General features: G+C 33.4%; 1 protein-coding gene and 1 long non-coding RNA gene across 2 annotated transcripts; both read right to left on the reverse strand.

Moving 5' to 3' along the window:
* Positions 1–1,323: 1,323 nt before the first annotated feature.
* Positions 1,324–3,309, reverse strand: LOC140872336 (uncharacterized). The gene is made up of 3 exons (XR_012147783.1): positions 2,734–3,309; positions 1,737–1,876; positions 1,324–1,617 (listed from the first exon to the last, which is right to left on the reverse strand). It is a non-coding gene; the product is annotated as an uncharacterized lncRNA (long non-coding RNA).
* A 2,882-nt stretch (positions 3,310–6,191) lies between these two features.
* LOC140871712 (uncharacterized) lies at positions 6,192–17,787 on the reverse strand. Its single transcript, XM_073274371.1, has 8 exons — positions 17,512–17,787; positions 17,320–17,411; positions 13,684–13,755; positions 13,468–13,574; positions 13,273–13,328; positions 12,180–12,354; positions 7,363–7,662; positions 6,192–7,164 (listed from the first exon to the last, which is right to left on the reverse strand). The coding sequence occupies exons 1-8, from the start codon at positions 17,677–17,679 to the stop codon at positions 6,362–6,364; spliced, it is 1,773 nt and encodes a 590-aa protein (XP_073130472.1). The 5' UTR covers positions 17,680–17,787; the 3' UTR covers positions 6,192–6,361.
* Positions 17,788–19,330: the final 1,543 nt, after the last annotated feature.

Genomic DNA, 19,330 nt, shown 5'->3' on the forward strand with positions numbered 1-19,330 from the left:
AATTGCATAAGAAAGAAGGCAGGAACAACCAGAGGATTTTTTCTCAAGACTTCTATAGAACCAAAGGAAAATCAAATGAAAGAAACGTTCCAACAGAAACATGTACCATATTTGTTCACTAAACAACACCAACAAAAAATAATCAAAGTGAATCAGAGAAATCATACCATTCAGGAGTTTTAAAGGATTGAGATGTCAGATCTAAATGACAAAAAGAAGAGAATATATAACCGATCAGCATACTAACCACACAACGAACAAAACAAAAAATAACACACATCCAGATATTGTACCTTGAATAATTCCGTCAATCACAATAGGCAATGAGAGATAAGGAGGCGTAAATACTGCCCGATCAACATCAGTATCAAGATAACACACTTTGATATCAAAGTATTGTTTTGGGAGAGATTATAAGAAGCATTTGTGACTGCAAACAAGAGAGCATCCACATTTTTTAGAAAATTTTAAAAATAAAAAAATAGCATTCTACTGTGTTGTTTATGCACGGTTTAAAGCCATTCTACTATGCTTTACACATGAAATTGGGAGACGTAAAAAAAAATAGCAACAATAAACAAGTGAAAAACGTACCTCCGGAGTAAAGCATTGATAAGATGGAGCGAGAAAACGGTTTTGCCGTAATTTTGAGGACCCAAAACCAAGATAATCGGAGCGGTGGAAGAAACGATGGACTCAGTCGCATCGGACCAATCTCGCGTTACAAAAACCTCCATTGTTCTGCAGCGGTTTCTTATTTGGCGTCTCTACTTTCTTTGGAATCTTGTTTTTTTTGGAGGGTGAGAAAATTAATTTAGTAGTGAAATGGGTTTTGCTTGGGTGGAATGAAAGCCCAGATTCCATTTACAACAATTTCTCCGCATCTTTGTTTTTCCAGAGTTTTTTATTTTTATTTTTGTAAAAATCATAATTAGATCACACTGGATGAATTTCGGGTAAATTGTGATAAAATGCCCAAACTCAAGTTTGGGGACAATCCCCCGTGTCAGGGGAAATGAGTTTGCACTACCTTACTCATTAGTTTGTTATTTTAAACTCCCTAAATACATTACACACTTAAATTATACTTTTAAAATATATTTTGACATTTAATACCAAACATAAAGAAATTGACCTTTAGAATTTATATCTATAAGCAATAAAGCAGAATAATTGAATTTACAATCCCGAGACATTCCTCAATCCTGACCATACCAATAGGGGAATAAGGGACCAAATATTTCATTTTAATTATATATATTGAATCCATTACAAATTCATCTCTCCCATATAAAAATAAAATCAATCATCGACTATGGCCTTTTCAAATAGAATTGTATTATCAAAATGTAACACTGTTCTGATTCACAAATCAAGTGCTTAACATAAAGATCGGAAATATTAGTTCTTACGATATGTCCCAAAGATCATGCGTAGGAGCCTTTAACTCTATGAGACAAGCAGTATTACTATTATCCTCAGTCTCCTCATCACCTATCCAAAATATGCCTTCAGGTAAGTTCTTTCTCTCGAGTGAAACCCGGATATTCACAACATGGGTTGGAACCGTTGGGTAGATATATTGTATCATGCGCATCAGCAATTCAAGACGACGATCTGCACATAAAACAAAACAGATAGCATGTCTTGAACCCTCGGCACAAAACACCATAAGACATTGAATTTACCCAAAGTATACCCGATAACAAAGAAAACAACAACGATTGGGTACAAACCATAGTCGCGGGATACTGTATTTATCACGAGCGGGAAACGAGCGTCCTTCATATAGTGCTCAAACAGGCAAAACACTTGTTTTCGAAACGTTGTTTCATCCCCATCAGAGGTTTCGGTAGTATAGAAAAAGTACCTGAAACTGACATATTAAAAAAATACCATAGATTTGTGTTACGAACATAAACATTATTATGGATTTTACTATAGCGGGCCTAGAGCCCTAGACCAATGCAGTTTATGTGATGCAAGCCCAATCCCTTGGAAGGATCTAGATATGGGAAATGGTATAAAACGTGGGTAATTAGGAATCATTTGGTTATTTTGTTGTGAAAGAAAATACTAGCTTAGGCTAGCTAGGGGATAAGAGTAAATGTTACAATTTGACTCGGAGAACATTTATGTAAACAACTAAGAAGATTTGCTATACTTGTAGAATCCAATCCATAGTCAGAGATAACATTTGAAACCACTGTTGAGTTGGACACACAAACATACAAAATTGACGAGACAGTGAATTATACGAACTCGGGGACAAATTTGAATAGGACCAAATAAGACTTTAATGCACATAGCTAGGGTCGCAGTTTTTAAGGCTACTTCCAAGCTTCATGGTAAGATCAGTGGGGTATTGAGATTTGAGAGTGAAAAATTGAAATACTCACTATAACACTTGATATACTTTGTTTGGACTCCTAAATTTAATTGCATAAGAAAGAAGACAGGAACAACCAAAGGATTTTTTCCACAAGACTTCTATAGAACCAAAGGAAAATCAATTGAAAGAAACATTCCAACAAAAACGTGTACCATATTTGTTCACTAAACAACACCAACACAAAATAATCAAAGTGAATCAGAGAAATCATACCGTTTAGGAGTTTTAAAGGATTGAGATGTCAGATCTAAATGACAAAAAAGAAGAGAATATATAACCGACCAGCATACTAACCACACAACGAACAAAACGAAAAATAAACACCCATCAAGATATTGTACCTGGAATAATTCCGTCAATCACAATAGGCGATGGGAGATAGGAAGGTGTAACTACTGCCTGATCAACATCAGTATCAAGATAACACACTTTGATATCAAAATGTTGTTTTGAGAGATCTTCTAGGAAGCATTTGTGACTACAAACAAGAGAGCATCCACATCTTTTAGAAAATTTTAAAAATGAAAAATAGCATTCTACATTTCTACTGTGTTGTTTATGCACGGTTTAAATCCATTCTACTGTGCTTTACACATGAAATTGGGAGACGTAAAAAAAATAGCAACAATAAATAGGTGTAAAACGTATCTCTGGAGTAAAGCATTGACGAGATGGAGCGAGAAAATGGTTTTGCCGTAGTTTTCAGGACCCAAACCAAGACAATCGGAGCGGTGGAAGAAACGATGGAATCAGTTGCATCGGACCAATCTCGCGGTACAAGAACCTCCATTGTTCTGCAGCGGTTTCTTCTTTGGCGTCTCTACTCTCTTAGCTGAGAAATGGAATCTTGTTTTTTCGGAGGGTGAGAATTGTAATTTAGGTGAAATGGGTTTTGCTTTGGCGGAAAGAAAGCTCGGATTCCATTTACAACAATTTCTCCACATCTTTGTTTTTCCAGAGTTTTTTATTTTTCTTTTTGTAAAAATCACAATTTCTCCGCATCTTGGGTTTTGGATATTTTATCACAATTTACCGACGAATTTCAGAGGTTTTTTTTTTCGTTTTGTGTTTGGACTTTCCATATTTGTATATAGCCATAGGTATTTAAGAAAAATTGTGAAGAAAATTACAACACGGTGCATACTAACTCCACCGTAGGATTTGGAACATTAAAATTTGACGCATCAGATATTATTGAGTCTTGTGCTAATGGTTGAATTTCGAATAACTGAATCACGGACCGTGTGAAATTATTATTATTATTGAACTAGACGAACCGTGAGCGCGCGCTATGTTTGGTACAGGGGATAATAATGTGATAAGATAATAATCCCATAATTATCCAATGTTTGTCTCGTTTTTCGTTTTATTTGTTGGCACGTGATAATAGAAAAAAGCTCACAATGTTCGGCTCTGTTTGATTGAGTTATTATTAATCTATGTATAACTTATCTTATTTAATCACATATTTTTCTCGGCATATTACTTATCCATCTATTAATTATTTATTTTACATCAATCAAATCATTAATTATTTATTTTATATCAATCAAATCATTGAAATTAAATTACTATCTTACCCCTTATAAATAATATTATTCATATTTTATTTATTGTTAAAACGAAAAAATGAGTCTGACAATTTATCATTTTCTTATAAAATTCAATCAATCAAATCAAATAAACTATAATTTATCAATTAAATTAAATATTATATTAACTATCATTTTTTATTTATGTTTTATTACATTACATTACTTATCCATATACTATTTATCATATCACTCAAATCAAACGGAGCCGAATTCTATAATATAATTTACATGACAAATTAACCTCAAAACAGGTGTGATAAATTGTCTTAACTTTTGATTACAATATATATTTACTAGAATATCCCTGGGAAAAACTAAAGAGAAGAACTAATCATCTCTAACGTCGAAAGCAGGAAACCACTCTCATCGTTTTTGTTGCAGTAGTAAGTTCAAGAAAATAGATCTAAAAAAGAAATAGCAGAAGTGAAAGAAGATTGTGGTCAGAAGGAATATGCGTTTATGGTGCAACGTACTGAAGGTAAAAATATTGTAGACCAAAATTTTTTAAATTTTATTTGACGGATAGTATTCTAAAATTGAGAGATAAAAACCTTAGAAATCAAAAGGGGATGCTTGGTCGGTGGATGAATATATGGTGGGGGTTGCGAGAATGATGGAATGACATAATTGGAAATCTAAAGATGTAGTTCTGTGTATGGTTTCGGAAAGAAAGAGTGCAGGAGATGAAAGTTTTGCAGCAAATTTTTTAAAAAAATTAATAATGTATTTTGTAAACAACATTTAATATGTATTTTAAATAATTTGATTCGTTTTTAGAAGAAAATTGTTGGTATTTCGAATTTTTTTTAACAAAATATCGTCGGTACGTATATTAGATTTGAAGAAGTTTTTAAAAATATTATTATATTATTTAAGAATAAGAAATAGGAAAGAAAATTGGTAGAGAGGGTACTTTGGTCATTCCAAGAAAATATATAAAATTAATCCATCATTTTAAAAACACACCAAACATTATATAATATATCACATTATATTATTTATCACCATCTTTCGATTTCTTATCAATCTTATTATTTATTTTATCACATCCCACGAACCAAACGGTGATAGATTGTGAGCTTGATAAGTTATTCGGATATAATTTGGACAAAAAATTGTCATATATCTCGACCCTGATCAGGGTGTATCAAATGCTTTACAATTGTCCATTTATATAAGGTTCATTGATTTTTTAGCGAGCGACACATCTATTATTAAATATTCATCCTTGAAAAGTAGTATGAAATTTTTTGCTGGGATCATGTGAAGTAAATCTGCAAGATCGCTATATTTTTTAGAAGAATCTAATGAAGAATACTAGCCGATTTCGACATAATTCTTGGAGTTTCCAATAAACATACCGCTAAAAAATAGGCTTGCTGGTCGAAAATTTTGGAAGAATATTTGCACCATATTTCTCTTGACGACAAGGTTCAGCGCAAGAGGAGAAGACGCAGCTGATACTGCTTTGAATTTGAACGGCACTATAGCCCAAACTATTGATTTTTGTTTATATATTTGGATTGGTTTATGCTTTGATTCATTTAAAGTTATTGAAATATTGATCGATATTCATTATTGAAAAGCATCGACCGAACATAGTGAATAAATCCAAAAAGTTTAACACGCTGACGTTGTCCTATGATGTTGGTAACATCAATCAAAGCTTAATATGTTTGAATTAAAACAGTTAAGCACATATAATTAAGAATAATTAAGCAGCGGACAGTAAAATAATAAATAATCAACACAAGGATTATCATGCACAAATACAAGTACTCGTGCGTTACCTCATTGCAAAAAACGATTACTAGAATAATGTAATATCGAATTACAAACTCAATACCAGTAATTTAAAATTTCTAGATTAAATAAAATAAAATATATAGTAGTAATTAGATAATAATCCCTGTGACAAAATGACTTGAGTTCAATCTAACCGTTCTGGTTAGAATTCACAACCGAAAATGCCAGTAGATGTGGCGGTGCTAAGGTAAGGGTCCAAGATGCGCAAATGAAAAGTAATTCATGGAAATATTTAAAACCAAGGTCAGTCAAGTTTGAGAGAATAGAACAAAATCATTTTCTTACTATTCCATTCAACTAAGTAGATCAGAAGACCTTTTCATATTTTAGAAACCAAAATACGGTAGATTTCCATGAAATTTTAAGAGTAATCAACACATACGTCACCGAAAGAAATATAATACATGAAAATTGTCTCTAATATATCAAAACATATCATTTTGAAACCAATAATTGAAAAAATGTAATATAATAATAATAATCAAACTAATTTTAAGTTAACAAGGAACAAAAAACTCCAAAACAGAGAACTCCAATGCTAAAGAGAGACTTCAGATGAATATGATAATCAAACTAATAACCTTACTACAGATGCAATAGCAAGAACATCCTCCTCTCCAACTTTTTTCCATACCCCATCAATCATCAGATGCCCTTTAACCCCTTCTAAACTAATATCGCCCCTATTGTGTGATTCGCAATCCGGCTTAGTCTCCTTTATCTTCTTAATCAAACTGTTATCCAGTTCTTGGATGGAACTCTCGTCTTTTCTTTTGTTGCATTGCTTCAGTCCGCTACACTCTTTATTGTCTGATAATTTTACTACTATTGTGCTTTCATGGGTGCAGAGAGGTATTGGAAGACGGCTCGAAAAACCTGTGGTACAAGGAAGCCTGCCTATGGGACACCAGTGCGCTAGGTCGACCTTCCATCCCGTCTTTATATCCTTGCCTTTGATTCGACACTGTTTGATCAACTCAAATTTCTCTTCAGCACGACGGAGAGAATCTTCTTGTTGAGCAAGAGGGATGACATCACCAGGGGGATTAGAATTTGACACAAAATCTAATGGTCTCAGTGAAGAAAGTTTCTTGAGTTTATGTAGTAAAGAGAGGTCTCCTATTAGATGCGCGATAAACAAGGCGGATCCCATTAATTGCTTGTTTTCAGGAGTGGATATCAAAAGACATCTACGGAGAAGTACAGCTAAAAGCACCTTACGTGTCTCCGGTAGAAAATCTTGGTATTCTGAAGATTCTTTGCGCCTAACAGTAGTTAGCATCTTCAAATGTGGAACAAGCCACTCAAACAAACACAAAAGTAACTCCAATCCATGAGATTTGAGTGGATTCTCTAGAGGCTGATGCTCCCCTGATGAAGATTCACAATATTCATTAAATCGTGGTCGAAAATACAATATGGAGACTTCAAAGTAACTGTACAAAAGCAGCGAGCGAGATTGCGTGCATAATAGAACTCTTAATGGTTAAATAAAGAGCCATAGATGAATTCCAACATATCATGCCGTATAGAAGTATGAAATAAGGTGGAAAAACAATTGATAGTTACCTGATTCATAATTCATAGCTTCTTGAGCTTCCATCTTTTCAAGAATTTTGTCGGCGAGCATTGCTAGTAATTCTGGTTCTCTTTTAGATAATTTCAAGACAATAGATTTCCAGTCATCACATGCAGTTTGCTCAACTTTGGTACTGTGTTCGATTTTTGAATCGTCCGAGTGCTCTTTAAAATCGGAAGAATATAATGCACTGAGCAAGAATTCCAACAGCCCATGTGCCACTTGGAGAGAAAATGAAGAATATAAGCAGATAACTTTCTTTAATAACTTGGTAAGCCGGCTTTTAAAACCTGAAATGTTGGGGCATTACCCAGGCAAATGTAAGACAATGTAAAGCTTCACGGAAATACATATGTAGGGGAAATTACCATAAACTCGGCATAGAGATATAGTACATGTAACATATCCAGTATGTTAAACTTGGTCTTTCACATATTCAAAGAAAATTCTAACAATCAATACAGTTAAAAAAATGATTGCATTCCAGCAGAAAGAAAGATGTATTTTCTGGTTGAAGTATAAAGTATACCATGTAAAACAAACACAATGTAGAATAACCATTTTATTATTCACTAAAACATGGGCTCGATATGAATTTCATGTAAAACTCATATACAATAGGTAATCCAACAGCCTACACTACACCGAGTGTGTTTGTTTAACACATCCAATCATGTAAATGTTCAACACAAACAGGTGTAAGAATATCTGAACTAAATTATCCATACCACCTCACTCATCCTAATATATTCAGATACTATTAGCTATGGACGGCACGAGACTGGTTCATTACTTTGCATTGAATTTGACAATCATCCATTGTTTAAAGGGGAAAGAAGAACTAAACCTTTATCCCACTAGGTGGGGTTGGCTATATGGATCCTCCTACGTCATTGTGCTCTAACCCCTCCTATTTCATCATTTTTTTATATGAATTTTATCTTGCTTTATCGTTGCTAACAAAGTTTTCTTTGGTCTCCCCCTTCCATGGTTAATTTGCATAATTATCATGGTCTCACATCGCCATACTTGAGCTTTTATTCGCCTCCTAAATGCATGTCCATACCATCTTAATCGCGTCTCTCGAAGTTTTTCCCCAATAAGCACAACCCGAACTCTCTCTCTCTCTCTCTCTCTCTCTCACACATGTTCTCATTTCTTATATTGTCCATCCTCATATGTCCGCACATCCACCTAACATCCTATTCTCTGCAACTCTCTCATCTTCTACTCGTGCACTTAGTTCATAACGCAACACTCCGGTCCATAAAACATAGCAGGTCTAACAGCCGTTTTGTGAAACTTCCCCTTAAGTTGAGGTACCTTACATACAATGTCATACATCTGTATCAACCCCTTCATCATTTTATGAAAATGATCCTGGATACTTAAAGCTCTCACTTACTGGTAACTCATTATCCTCTATCTTTAACTATTACCTCACTACGTTTAGTACTACTAACCTTAATTTCCATATATTTGTCTTTAATTTACTAAGCCTAAAACCTTTTACTTCCAAAGTTTCCCGCCAAGTCAGGCCTGGCATTTACTCCTTCACGTGTCTCATATACCAAGACAATGTCATCTCCAAACAGTATGCACCATGGTAATGTGTCTTGGATATGTCTAGTAAGTTCATCCATGACTAGTGTAAAAAGATAGGAACATAAGACGGATCCTTGATGTAACCGTATCTTTATAGGGAACTCTTTGGTTAATCCGTCTGGAGTTTTTACATTGGTCATTGCATCCCAGTACATATCCTTAATTGCTTCAATCTTTGCCACTACATTTCTTTTTTAGAATTCTCTTCATCATTTCCCTCGGGACTCTGTCATAGGTTGTTTTTAATTCGATGAATGCCATATGTAAGTGTTGAATATCTAAATACTAGATAATGATGTATTTGAATTATTAGTTAGATAAGTGCTTATCTTTCATATTGTTCTGCTATACAAAACAATAGCAAGTCTAGCTTATTTTCCTGATGGCTGATACTTTTCAATTAGCTGTCTAAGAAGATGCAGAGCTTCTATCGTCCGCCTTTCAGGCATGATACAAACAGATTTTCAGCCACCTAGGTCTTATTCCTTTGTCTTTTTTTTATTACTCTCTCCCTTAGTTTCATGGCATGAATTATATGCTCAATGCCCCTGTAATTGTACAACTTTATACATCTCCTTTGTTTTTACACTGAATAACTAGAATACTTACCCTACACTAATCAAGCATTTTCTTTGTTTTCAATATCAGGTCGAATAACTTCGTGAGTCACAATTCCTTGCTTCCCTAGGCCCTTCCAAACCTCTATTGGGATATCGTCTAGTCCTACCGCTATTCTATTCCCTTTTAAAGCCTGCTTTAATTCTGAAGTTTGAATTCTTTAATAATAGTTTTAATTTCTATATCTCTTTCCAGTCTCTCTTCTATTTCATCATCATCTACTAATACCCTGTTGGATTAATCTTCAATGCATCTTATTTGTGTAAGATATCTCGTTTCCCTCTCTCTCGCTTAAGCTATTCTATAAGATGTTCCTTTTTGCCTTCTTTTGTATCAAGCTGCTGATAGAAACTTTTGAAAGCTTCATTCTTCGCTGCTTCACATCTCTCACCACTTTCTTAGCTTCCCTCTTAGCTGCTACATACTTTTTAATGCTTTCTTCGCCCGTACAAGTGTACAATAACTTAAAAGGTGTTTGTTTTTCCTTCACCTTATCATGTACTTCCTCATTCAACTACAACGATTCTTGGTGGTGTACGTTCTTTTGACTCACCGGTTATGCTTTGGCGATCATTTTCAATTTTAAAGCCATCTTATCCCATGTCGTATTTGAGTCGCCATGTATTTCTCCTAATACTTGAGCTCCTATCTCTTGTTAAAGATAATTTGCTTCCAATCCTTTAACTTCCACAAGTGAATCCTGGAGGTGGGGGTCGGATCAGGTTTGGGCAGGTTCGCATACGGGTTCGGGTTCGTCGGGTCAGGTACCTGACAAGTGACATGTCATGACTACTGCAACCCAACCAGAAATTTTCGGTTATTTCTGGTACCCAATATACACTTACCAAAATTCTAAGCTACTTGGGTTGCAACCTAAAAATTTGAACTCAAAAAGTTTATATTTTGAGACCACTCACATTTGTCCGATAATAGCCACATAAATTGAAGGAATTTTATTTGACCCCTTTTCCGGCACCTACAAATCAACACATCTACAATCTAAATAATTTCCCTTATCAGCCAATTTCCTATTTCCAGCTCTGGGAAAAAGAAAGCAACAAGAAAATAAGATTAGTAAAGTGATGGCCTAGGATGACATAAACTCAACAATGCTTCTAATCGCAGAAATACTGTGAATGCCGGTGGTGGTGGGAAATGTACCAGAGACCATTGAATGATAAGATGATTGTTTCAAGGGTTGTGTTATGTGTTGGGGAGTTGTGAGTTGTGTAGAAATCTAAATGTGAAAGTTGGAAAGGAAGATGGTGAATTCATGTGGTGAAAGTAAAATTATTTTTTTCTTAAATTCTTCGTTAAATAAAAAAAGAATCCATGAGGTGTATAAAACACCAATATGTAGAGCTCTCAACATGAAACCCTAGCCCACAATGAAAAAGAGACTTGTATGAGATGTGTATTATTTGTTGGACATAGATTTGGTCATTTGGTCAATGAGAAAGTCAAGTATTATAAAAGGAAAAAAGAAATCGTGTACCAAAGAAAACCTGACACCAACCCTAACATATAATTCCGGGTTCAGGTTAATCTTTTTTTTAAAAAACCCAACCAAATTAGGTCGGGTACCCGATATCTGCGGGGTAAAAAACACCCACCAATACTTAATCCTAGGAGTCATGCACATTTTACTTCAATGGATACCAATTACCATGCTTGAGGCGCATATCTAAAGCCACTAACCTATGTTGGGTGGTTAAGTTTTCTCCAAGGATGACCTTGCAATCTTTACAAAATTTTCTATCCCCTTCTTGGCTGGCCAGAAGAAAGTCAATTTGCGACTTACTTTACCTACTTTTGAACATGACCAGGTGTTATTCACTCTTTTCGAAAAACATGTTAGCTAATATAATTTCATGTGCTATTTCAAAATCCAATATGCCTTTTCCTTCTTCATTTCTTGTTCCAAGACCATGACCCCCACAGGACCCTATAATATGACTCATTTCTTACTCCTCCGTGCCAATTTAGAACTCCTCCTATTAAATCATCTAATTTGGTGAATTCTTTGTACTACCTCATCTAGGTCTTCCCTAAATCTACGTTCGGTATCTACATCTAATCCTACTTGAGGTACACACACACACACACACACCAAGTACATGAATAGTATCTTTTGCTACCACTATCTTGAGAGCTATAATCCTATCTCGTTTCCTAACTACTCCGACTACTTCACCCTTTAATGAACTATGTAAAATAATAGCTACTCCATTTCTAGTTTTACTCTTCCCTTGTATATCCATAACATAAAAAACCTGAGTTCTCTATCATCATTTCAAAACTTTAGGCTACGTTAGGCAATATATACATTTCATTTCTTGTTATGATACTTTGTATCGACTTTGAAGTTTGAATAAAATCCTATGCTATCAAAATTCTTAGAAATTCCTAAAATCCATACACAACCTAAGTGAATCTTGAGAGGCTGCATAATTTGATGTTCATACTCCGTACGCAGAGAGATGTGATAAAAACAAATAACTAAATACACTCCATTCATAAAAGAAGCTATTATGACGCAAATGCATCTGTACTCAACCAAATAAAGATAAATAGTCAAACTCACATTTTCCCTTGCCATTCCGATAACTAACTTTTGCAGTTGTTTTTGCTCTAAGACAGAGCACAACTTTCTGTAGTCTGTGATTAATTATTTTCTCGATATTTTCCTTTCGAATGTTTGGATTAGGAATGGCATTTTCTTGATGTTCCCAATAATATGATTTCAACCAATCTATTGCCTGCATGTTAAATCACAGATCAGAAAGCATCAGTATCTCAAAACATACTGCTATTTCCACTTGAAAGGTACATGGATAGCATAAAACTCAAAGAGCACATTACAAGGTGGCATGGAAACTTCAATACACAAGCACATAGATAGATGTACAACTGTTTTTTAGGGAAAAGATAAATGGTGAGATTAAAAAGTGTGTCCCAAAAGTTATTTCTGTAACCATTCCAAGCTAACATGTCCACTCCACTGGCAACTATGCAGATCAAGATTCTGGGGACAAGGAATAAGGTCTGTTTGAGACATGAAAAGCAGGTAGCTGGAGAGTCATAAATGCAATATAGATTAGAATGACATTTACAACATATAGAATGCTCCTAGTTATTTCGGAAGCTAAATAGATTACACTTTTCATCGACGAAATTTGAAATCATGTCATAAATTATTTCCGGACAAAATTTTTGGCCGCCCTTTTTCCACTTCTTAAAAAAATATTAATTCCTTGTTTCCCTGAAAAATATATTTTCCCTTCTTCCAACATCGATTTAATTTTTCATCCCTCCAAATAATTATATGATATTAAATATATAGTTCATTTTAAAATTTTTAAAAACTTGACTCACCAGTAAAGTAGATATGACAACACCAGCTTACAATACTCTTACATAACATCATCTCTTCAAGAAAACTAACTAAAATTATATCACACTCTCCAAAAATTTTCGATGAATTATTTTCTTAAAATAAATTTCCAGAAAATACAATAACAAGTCCGAACATTGCCCAGGGTTTCAAGGAACAAACAAGATAATAAGAAGTTTATGGGAAAGAAAAAAAAACAGAAGTGACATAAAGTGAAATTTGAAAATATAATATATTAATATCCGATAACAAACAAGTAACCATTGTTAGAACAGAAACTGACTTTTCCTGAGGCACGTCGGACAAGTTGAAGAGAAGGGAGATCACGGTGAGAACCCTCTACAAATATCCCAGCATCAAAATTAAAATACAGATAAGAGAACAAACACAAAGAAGTGACATATAGAAACACTATTAAGAAGATTTATGAGCAGACAATAATTAAAGTTCAACCGAAAAAATATTCAGGGTTACTAACCATGACGAATATCGATCAACGACCGTGGAATGCCAATGGCATCAGCTGCCTCACCAATTGAAATTTCATTCTTCTTCCGTGTTTTCTCAATTACGCCATTGACAAGCCTTTAGAAAACAGGAAAAAAACAAAACAAAACAAAAACAAGGGAAATAATATCAAATATAATTTCAACCTTAAAAGTAAATTATTGATAACAGAAGAAAGAATAGCTACCTCATAATTGCCATGCAATATTGCATGGCCAGTGAAACTTGTGACTGCAGAGCGCTTGCACTCAAATTATCTCTACATTTACAACACAGAAATAAAAACTATTGAGAGAAAAGTAGAAGGTAATGTACAATATCAGATTAAGTAGGGTAATCTTGTACATGTTAAACTTATCGACATTTGTGTAGCTTCATCTGAAATAAATGACAGGTTGAAAAAACGGACACATATTTTTCCTTTTGGATGTAAATGAACTATAAATATAAAGGAAATATTCTGTTGCTGAAATTCTACAAGGCATTATTAGATCAAATCAAAAGAATCATCTTTATTGAAGTTCGATATTAAAATTTGTGATTGTAGAGAGACTGAGAGAGTGTCCCTCGACTCAAGGATCAATGTATTGGATCACAAAAGACGGGTCAACAGTAGTTAGTTGGAGGCTTGGAGCATATCACTGGTTTACAAGAAGGCTGCAATTACTGGACTTGAGTTCAGGTCACTCACACACACACACACATGACTGGATGAAGCTGGAAAAGAGGAAGAGATATAGAGAGTCATCAATACATCTCAAGTGATAGATCCAAAAACTTTGGTACATCAATCCCCAACAGCATTAGAGTTAAAAAAATTCAAGAGTGTTTCCCGTGTATTGAGATTAGAAACAATATTGAACTATAAATTGCATTGCATTGTATTATACATTGATTGTTCAATAATAATATAATATCGTCTCCATGCATACGTCGTTGTTGTGCCATTCTTTCATTTTATTCTCTGTTCATGTTATCAATTCTTGATTTAAGTTCCTGAGAAAGCAATAGATCGAAGTCCAGGGAATCTTGAGTAAATCAATCGAAACTAAGTCCAGTTCAGATCATTACAGTAACACATACAAAAGCCGAAAAAAACTAGTAGTAAATTTAGGGTCCGTTTGGACAACCATTTTAAAAACATTTTTTGTGTTTTTTAAGTTCAAAAATTTTAAAAATATGTTTGGACAAGATTTGATACAACATTTTTGAATTTTTTTTTAAAAATGTGTTCTTAAAATACAATTTTTGAAAAACAAGTAAGACATGTTTTTTGGTGTTTTTTTTAAAAACACGCGGATCTCATTCCGGATCAAAAGGGTCATGGACCGGGTCTCTTGGAAAATGGGTCATTTCACTCACAGATCACCTTTCTCTAACCCTAATAGTTTTTCTTCTTCTCTAGCTCGTTTGCGGCGCGTCAGATCTGGGAGCTTTGGAAATAATCTCGGCTCATTTTCTTTTGGATTTTGATTTAGTTCTACTCGATTAGGCAGAGCAAGATGATATAGGTAACATCTTATCAATCTTTTTCCGTTTGATTTATAAGTGTTCCGTTTCATAGTATTTTGATTCGATTTGGGGGTTTCAGAGTCAAATCTTGGAAGATTATAATTGAATTTTGTTACCACCTAAACAAAACAAAGGAGCTTGTTTTAGTGATGCTGCGGGACGCATTCAAGAAACTGGTGATGATTTTATTTATATTTTATGTAATTTAACTAGATACATAACTTTCTACATTTTTTTACCCCATAAATGGCGATTCAAACTCGGAGCTCTTATTTGGAATTTGATTAAAGAATCATTTTCCTCAAGTTCTTCACCAAAGTGGATGCTCAGTACTCTTTAGTCAGAAAATATTTTTTTTTGAATTGATAGTTAAGTTGTCTGCTTATTATGGATGTCATGAAGACTTTGCATTTTGATGTGTTATTTTTGCAGTGCTTGATGCATCCACAAAAGGAAATCGTTACATAAATTCTTGCCTGAGGTCAGTGTTTGCACTTAACTCCTTGTATGTATGATACTTGGAGAAGATGAATCTCTCTCATCAATTTCATATGCAGATTCTTGTACAAATTTGCGATCCTGGTCGATATATTCATCACAGCAAACTTCAGATTCAATCCCTCCAAGACAAGGTTAGTTTCCTGCAAGATTTTTTATGTGTGTCTGCTGTAGTTGTGGGTTTTTTACCTTTGACTTGAGTTGTTGGTGTTTTTATTGAATTTGTTTAGATTCTATGAACCCTTTATCTTTTTGATGGATGACACTGATCAGACATGGTACCAATATGTTACGTTCATAAATACATGATGTTTTTATCAATTAAAATTTAGATGGCCGAAGAAGGTGAACAAACAAGTAGCAAGCATGGTTCTTCTCGAGCATATTGGAGTACGAAGGATGTTAAGCTATTTATGGATATATTACTAGAATATAAAAAGAAAGGTGATATGAGAAATAATAATTTTGGCAAGTCATGGACCAACATATGCAAGGAATTAAATTCCAAGGCTGAATTTAGACAAACTCAAGAGAAAATGAGTCAAAAATTTAATCGCTTCAGGGCAGATTGGCGTGCATTCAAAGATTTATGTGAGAATTATACTGGACTAGGGTGGGACTCTGTAAATGAGACTGTTACTGCTTCAGAGGAACAATGGGCAGATTTGATCAAGTTATTACATAAATATACATAAAGATTAAACTTAACATTTATGTTAGTGTTTTGAAGTTCTTTCATCTTGTTGTGCAGAAAAATAAGGAGTTCCAAAAGTTCAAATCCAGAGGTCTTGATTTTAACAAAGAACTGACAGAAATATTTTAAAAAAGTTAGCTCAACTGGCAACTTTGCATTTGCACCAGGACAAAGTCAAGTAAATGAGGCTCATGAGGTTAATACAAATACCTCTTTAGGTTTTGATGATGATGAGGAAATGCACTTGAATACAAATTCTTCTACTAAGAGGCCTATTTTAGATACATCTAGTAGCACAAAGCAAGAAGGATCGAGAGGTAAAAAAGCAAGAAAGGTTTCATATAAAGAAGATCTTTATCTAGAAGCTGCTACTCAAGCTTGTATTGCTAAGGTTAACAAATATAATGCCCAGATAACCGCAGTAGTTGATGAGTACTCTCCTGAAAGATGCATGGATGCATTATATGAGTTGAAAGATGATGTTGGTGATGAAAACTTGTTTGTGAAAGCAACTAAGGCATTACTTGATTGTACTTGGCGACCGTTCTTTATGAAGATGGCTCGAAAACATAAATTGGCTTGGATTAGAAGTCTTTAGATTTTATTGTAGTTTATGAAGTTATGATATTTTTTTATATTGACAGAGATGGATATATGTGGTTACTCTTTGCTGAAATTTTATTTAAATTAAATTTGGACACATGATATATTAATTCTAATTTGTTGCGTTTTTAGTAGAATTTGATTATTTTTGTTATGAGAGTTGATATATGGTTATATGAATTTCTTGTTTGTCAACGTTAATTATTGTGAACTAATTGTGTAGGTAAAATATATGGCGGATACTTCACACATAAAATGTAAACGTTTAATGCACTTATAAATTATGTTTTTTTTCCTACTTATGTTATACTAAATTTCGTATATTTTAAAATGTATCTATTTAATCGTGTACTAAATGAGAAAAATAAACAATTGAAGGTGGAAAAAAGGATCAGTTTCAACGGGTCCAGGAAAGCCTAACAAGCATGGAGAAGAAGTCATGTACACGATCACAAATTAATCACATCCAAATCGAAACATGCTTCTTTTATAATATATAAGAAAAACAAAAATTACCTAAAGAAAGGATCTTTCTGCTGAGTTTCAATAATTGCAGCTGTAATTTCAATCTCCACGGGAACGTATCCTCTGCCCCGCCACATCGATATCTAAAAACCCGCAAAAAAAAAAAAAAACACACACACACACACAATAGAAAGAATATGGAAATAATAAACGATTAATTTTATTATTGCTGAAAGCACTTACTCTTTGAAGGGCAGAGGCAACTAAATCTGGAGAAGAAGAGAAAAGGGAATCTCTGACGAACCTCCACTCTTCCCAGTCTATCGAAGGCATCAATTTGTTGACAAAAGATATGTCTTTCAAGACTTCGTCCATTGGGCCTTCCTTATAGGGTAATAGTGTATCATCCATAGCTTATAACTCTTCCTTTTCTATCAAAGGAAGCGAAGCGGAAGAGAATCAAGAAAATCCTAATACCGGCCACGAGTAAACTGACTTTCGGTGACGGCGCTCGACGGACTATTCTATTTATATATTACAAGAGAGGAAAATTAGACAACCCGTATTTTTGTTCAATTTAAGAAAAACTCCCCTCAAAAATAATTTTTTTTTTTTTTTAAAAAAAGTCAATCCAGCCAAAAGTTAACATTAAATTTTTTTTGAAAAAATTAGAATCATCCGTGATAAAAATATTAATAATAATTAGACTCAGACTCAAATCAATGATGATAAATGGACCAAAACTCAGTTTAAGAATTCTTATATGTTATGGTACCAAACAGATGATAAATAATACATGGATAAGTAATATAAAATAAATAAAAAATTATAGTTTATATAATATTTGATTTGATTGATAGATTATTATTTATTTGATTTGACTGATTAAATTTTATATAAAAATGATAAATTATTATTTTGTTTTTTTAAAAATAAATAAAATATGAATAATATTATTTATAAGGGTAATATAGTAATTTAAATTCAATGATTTGATTGATGTAAGATAAATTATTAATTATTTGATTGATATAAAATAAATAATAAATAATTAATAGATGTATAAATAGTATGACGAGAAGAACGCGATTGGATAGGATAATATATGAGTTCGATGATATCTTAAAAAGTTAGGATGAAATTTTTTGGAGCAATATATTAGAGGAAAATTAAATTTGAAAATTGAAAATTGAAAATCAATATCATAGAGAAAGTTTCATACACTGAAATTACATGTAATTTAAAATTTATTGATGATTATCTTTGTAACACCCAAAAAATTTCGAGTTGTTCATTTAAAATTTAATTAATGGAATATAATATAATAATATTGATGATGATAAACTACTACGATAAATAAATAAAATAAGGCCAAATTAATGGATTGTAACATAAAAATAGAGTAAAGGGGTGGTTAATCAACAGAAACTCGACTAAAAAACTGCATAGTATACAAAATACATCAATATACATGCTCATATAAGATATTAAGATCACATAAATAAAAATCGTATATATAAAAATAAGATATTAACCAAACTAGACACCGGGCCATAAATATTGATGTATTTTGTATACTATGCAGTTTTTTAGATGTAGGGAAAGGTGTATCAAAATCATTGAACAAATTATCGGAAACGAAGTTGTGAAGAAAATCTGGAAACTTTACACAAAACTCCATTCTGGGTAGTAGCTATAGCCTATATTTCACTTCTAATTTTTCATTTTTCGTGAACGAATTTCACTTGGGTCATACTATAAAATTGGTTCAAAACGTCTTTTTGTGAACATAAATTCCGGCCGTTTGTCCTCACAATATCCAGAATTAATGTTTTCAGACGATCAGAGTAAGCTTGAACATCATATTAGCATTGCAAAATTTGGTATTTATACATAAAAAATCTCGAAAAATGTTAAACATATATAAAACATATATATCATCGCACGCAGATACATGCATCATCCCAGAAAAAATACAGTCACAGTCACGCGTGTCTCCATGCACACGCTTTGGCTAGATGCCAGTTTTCGTGATATTCGATCACTTCTAGTCTTTACATTA

Source organism: Henckelia pumila, unplaced genomic scaffold, assembly GCF_033568475.1.
Source record: "Henckelia pumila isolate YLH828 unplaced genomic scaffold, ASM3356847v2 CTG_461:::fragment_3, whole genome shotgun sequence".
NCBI lineage: Eukaryota > Viridiplantae > Streptophyta > Magnoliopsida > Lamiales > Gesneriaceae > Henckelia > Henckelia pumila.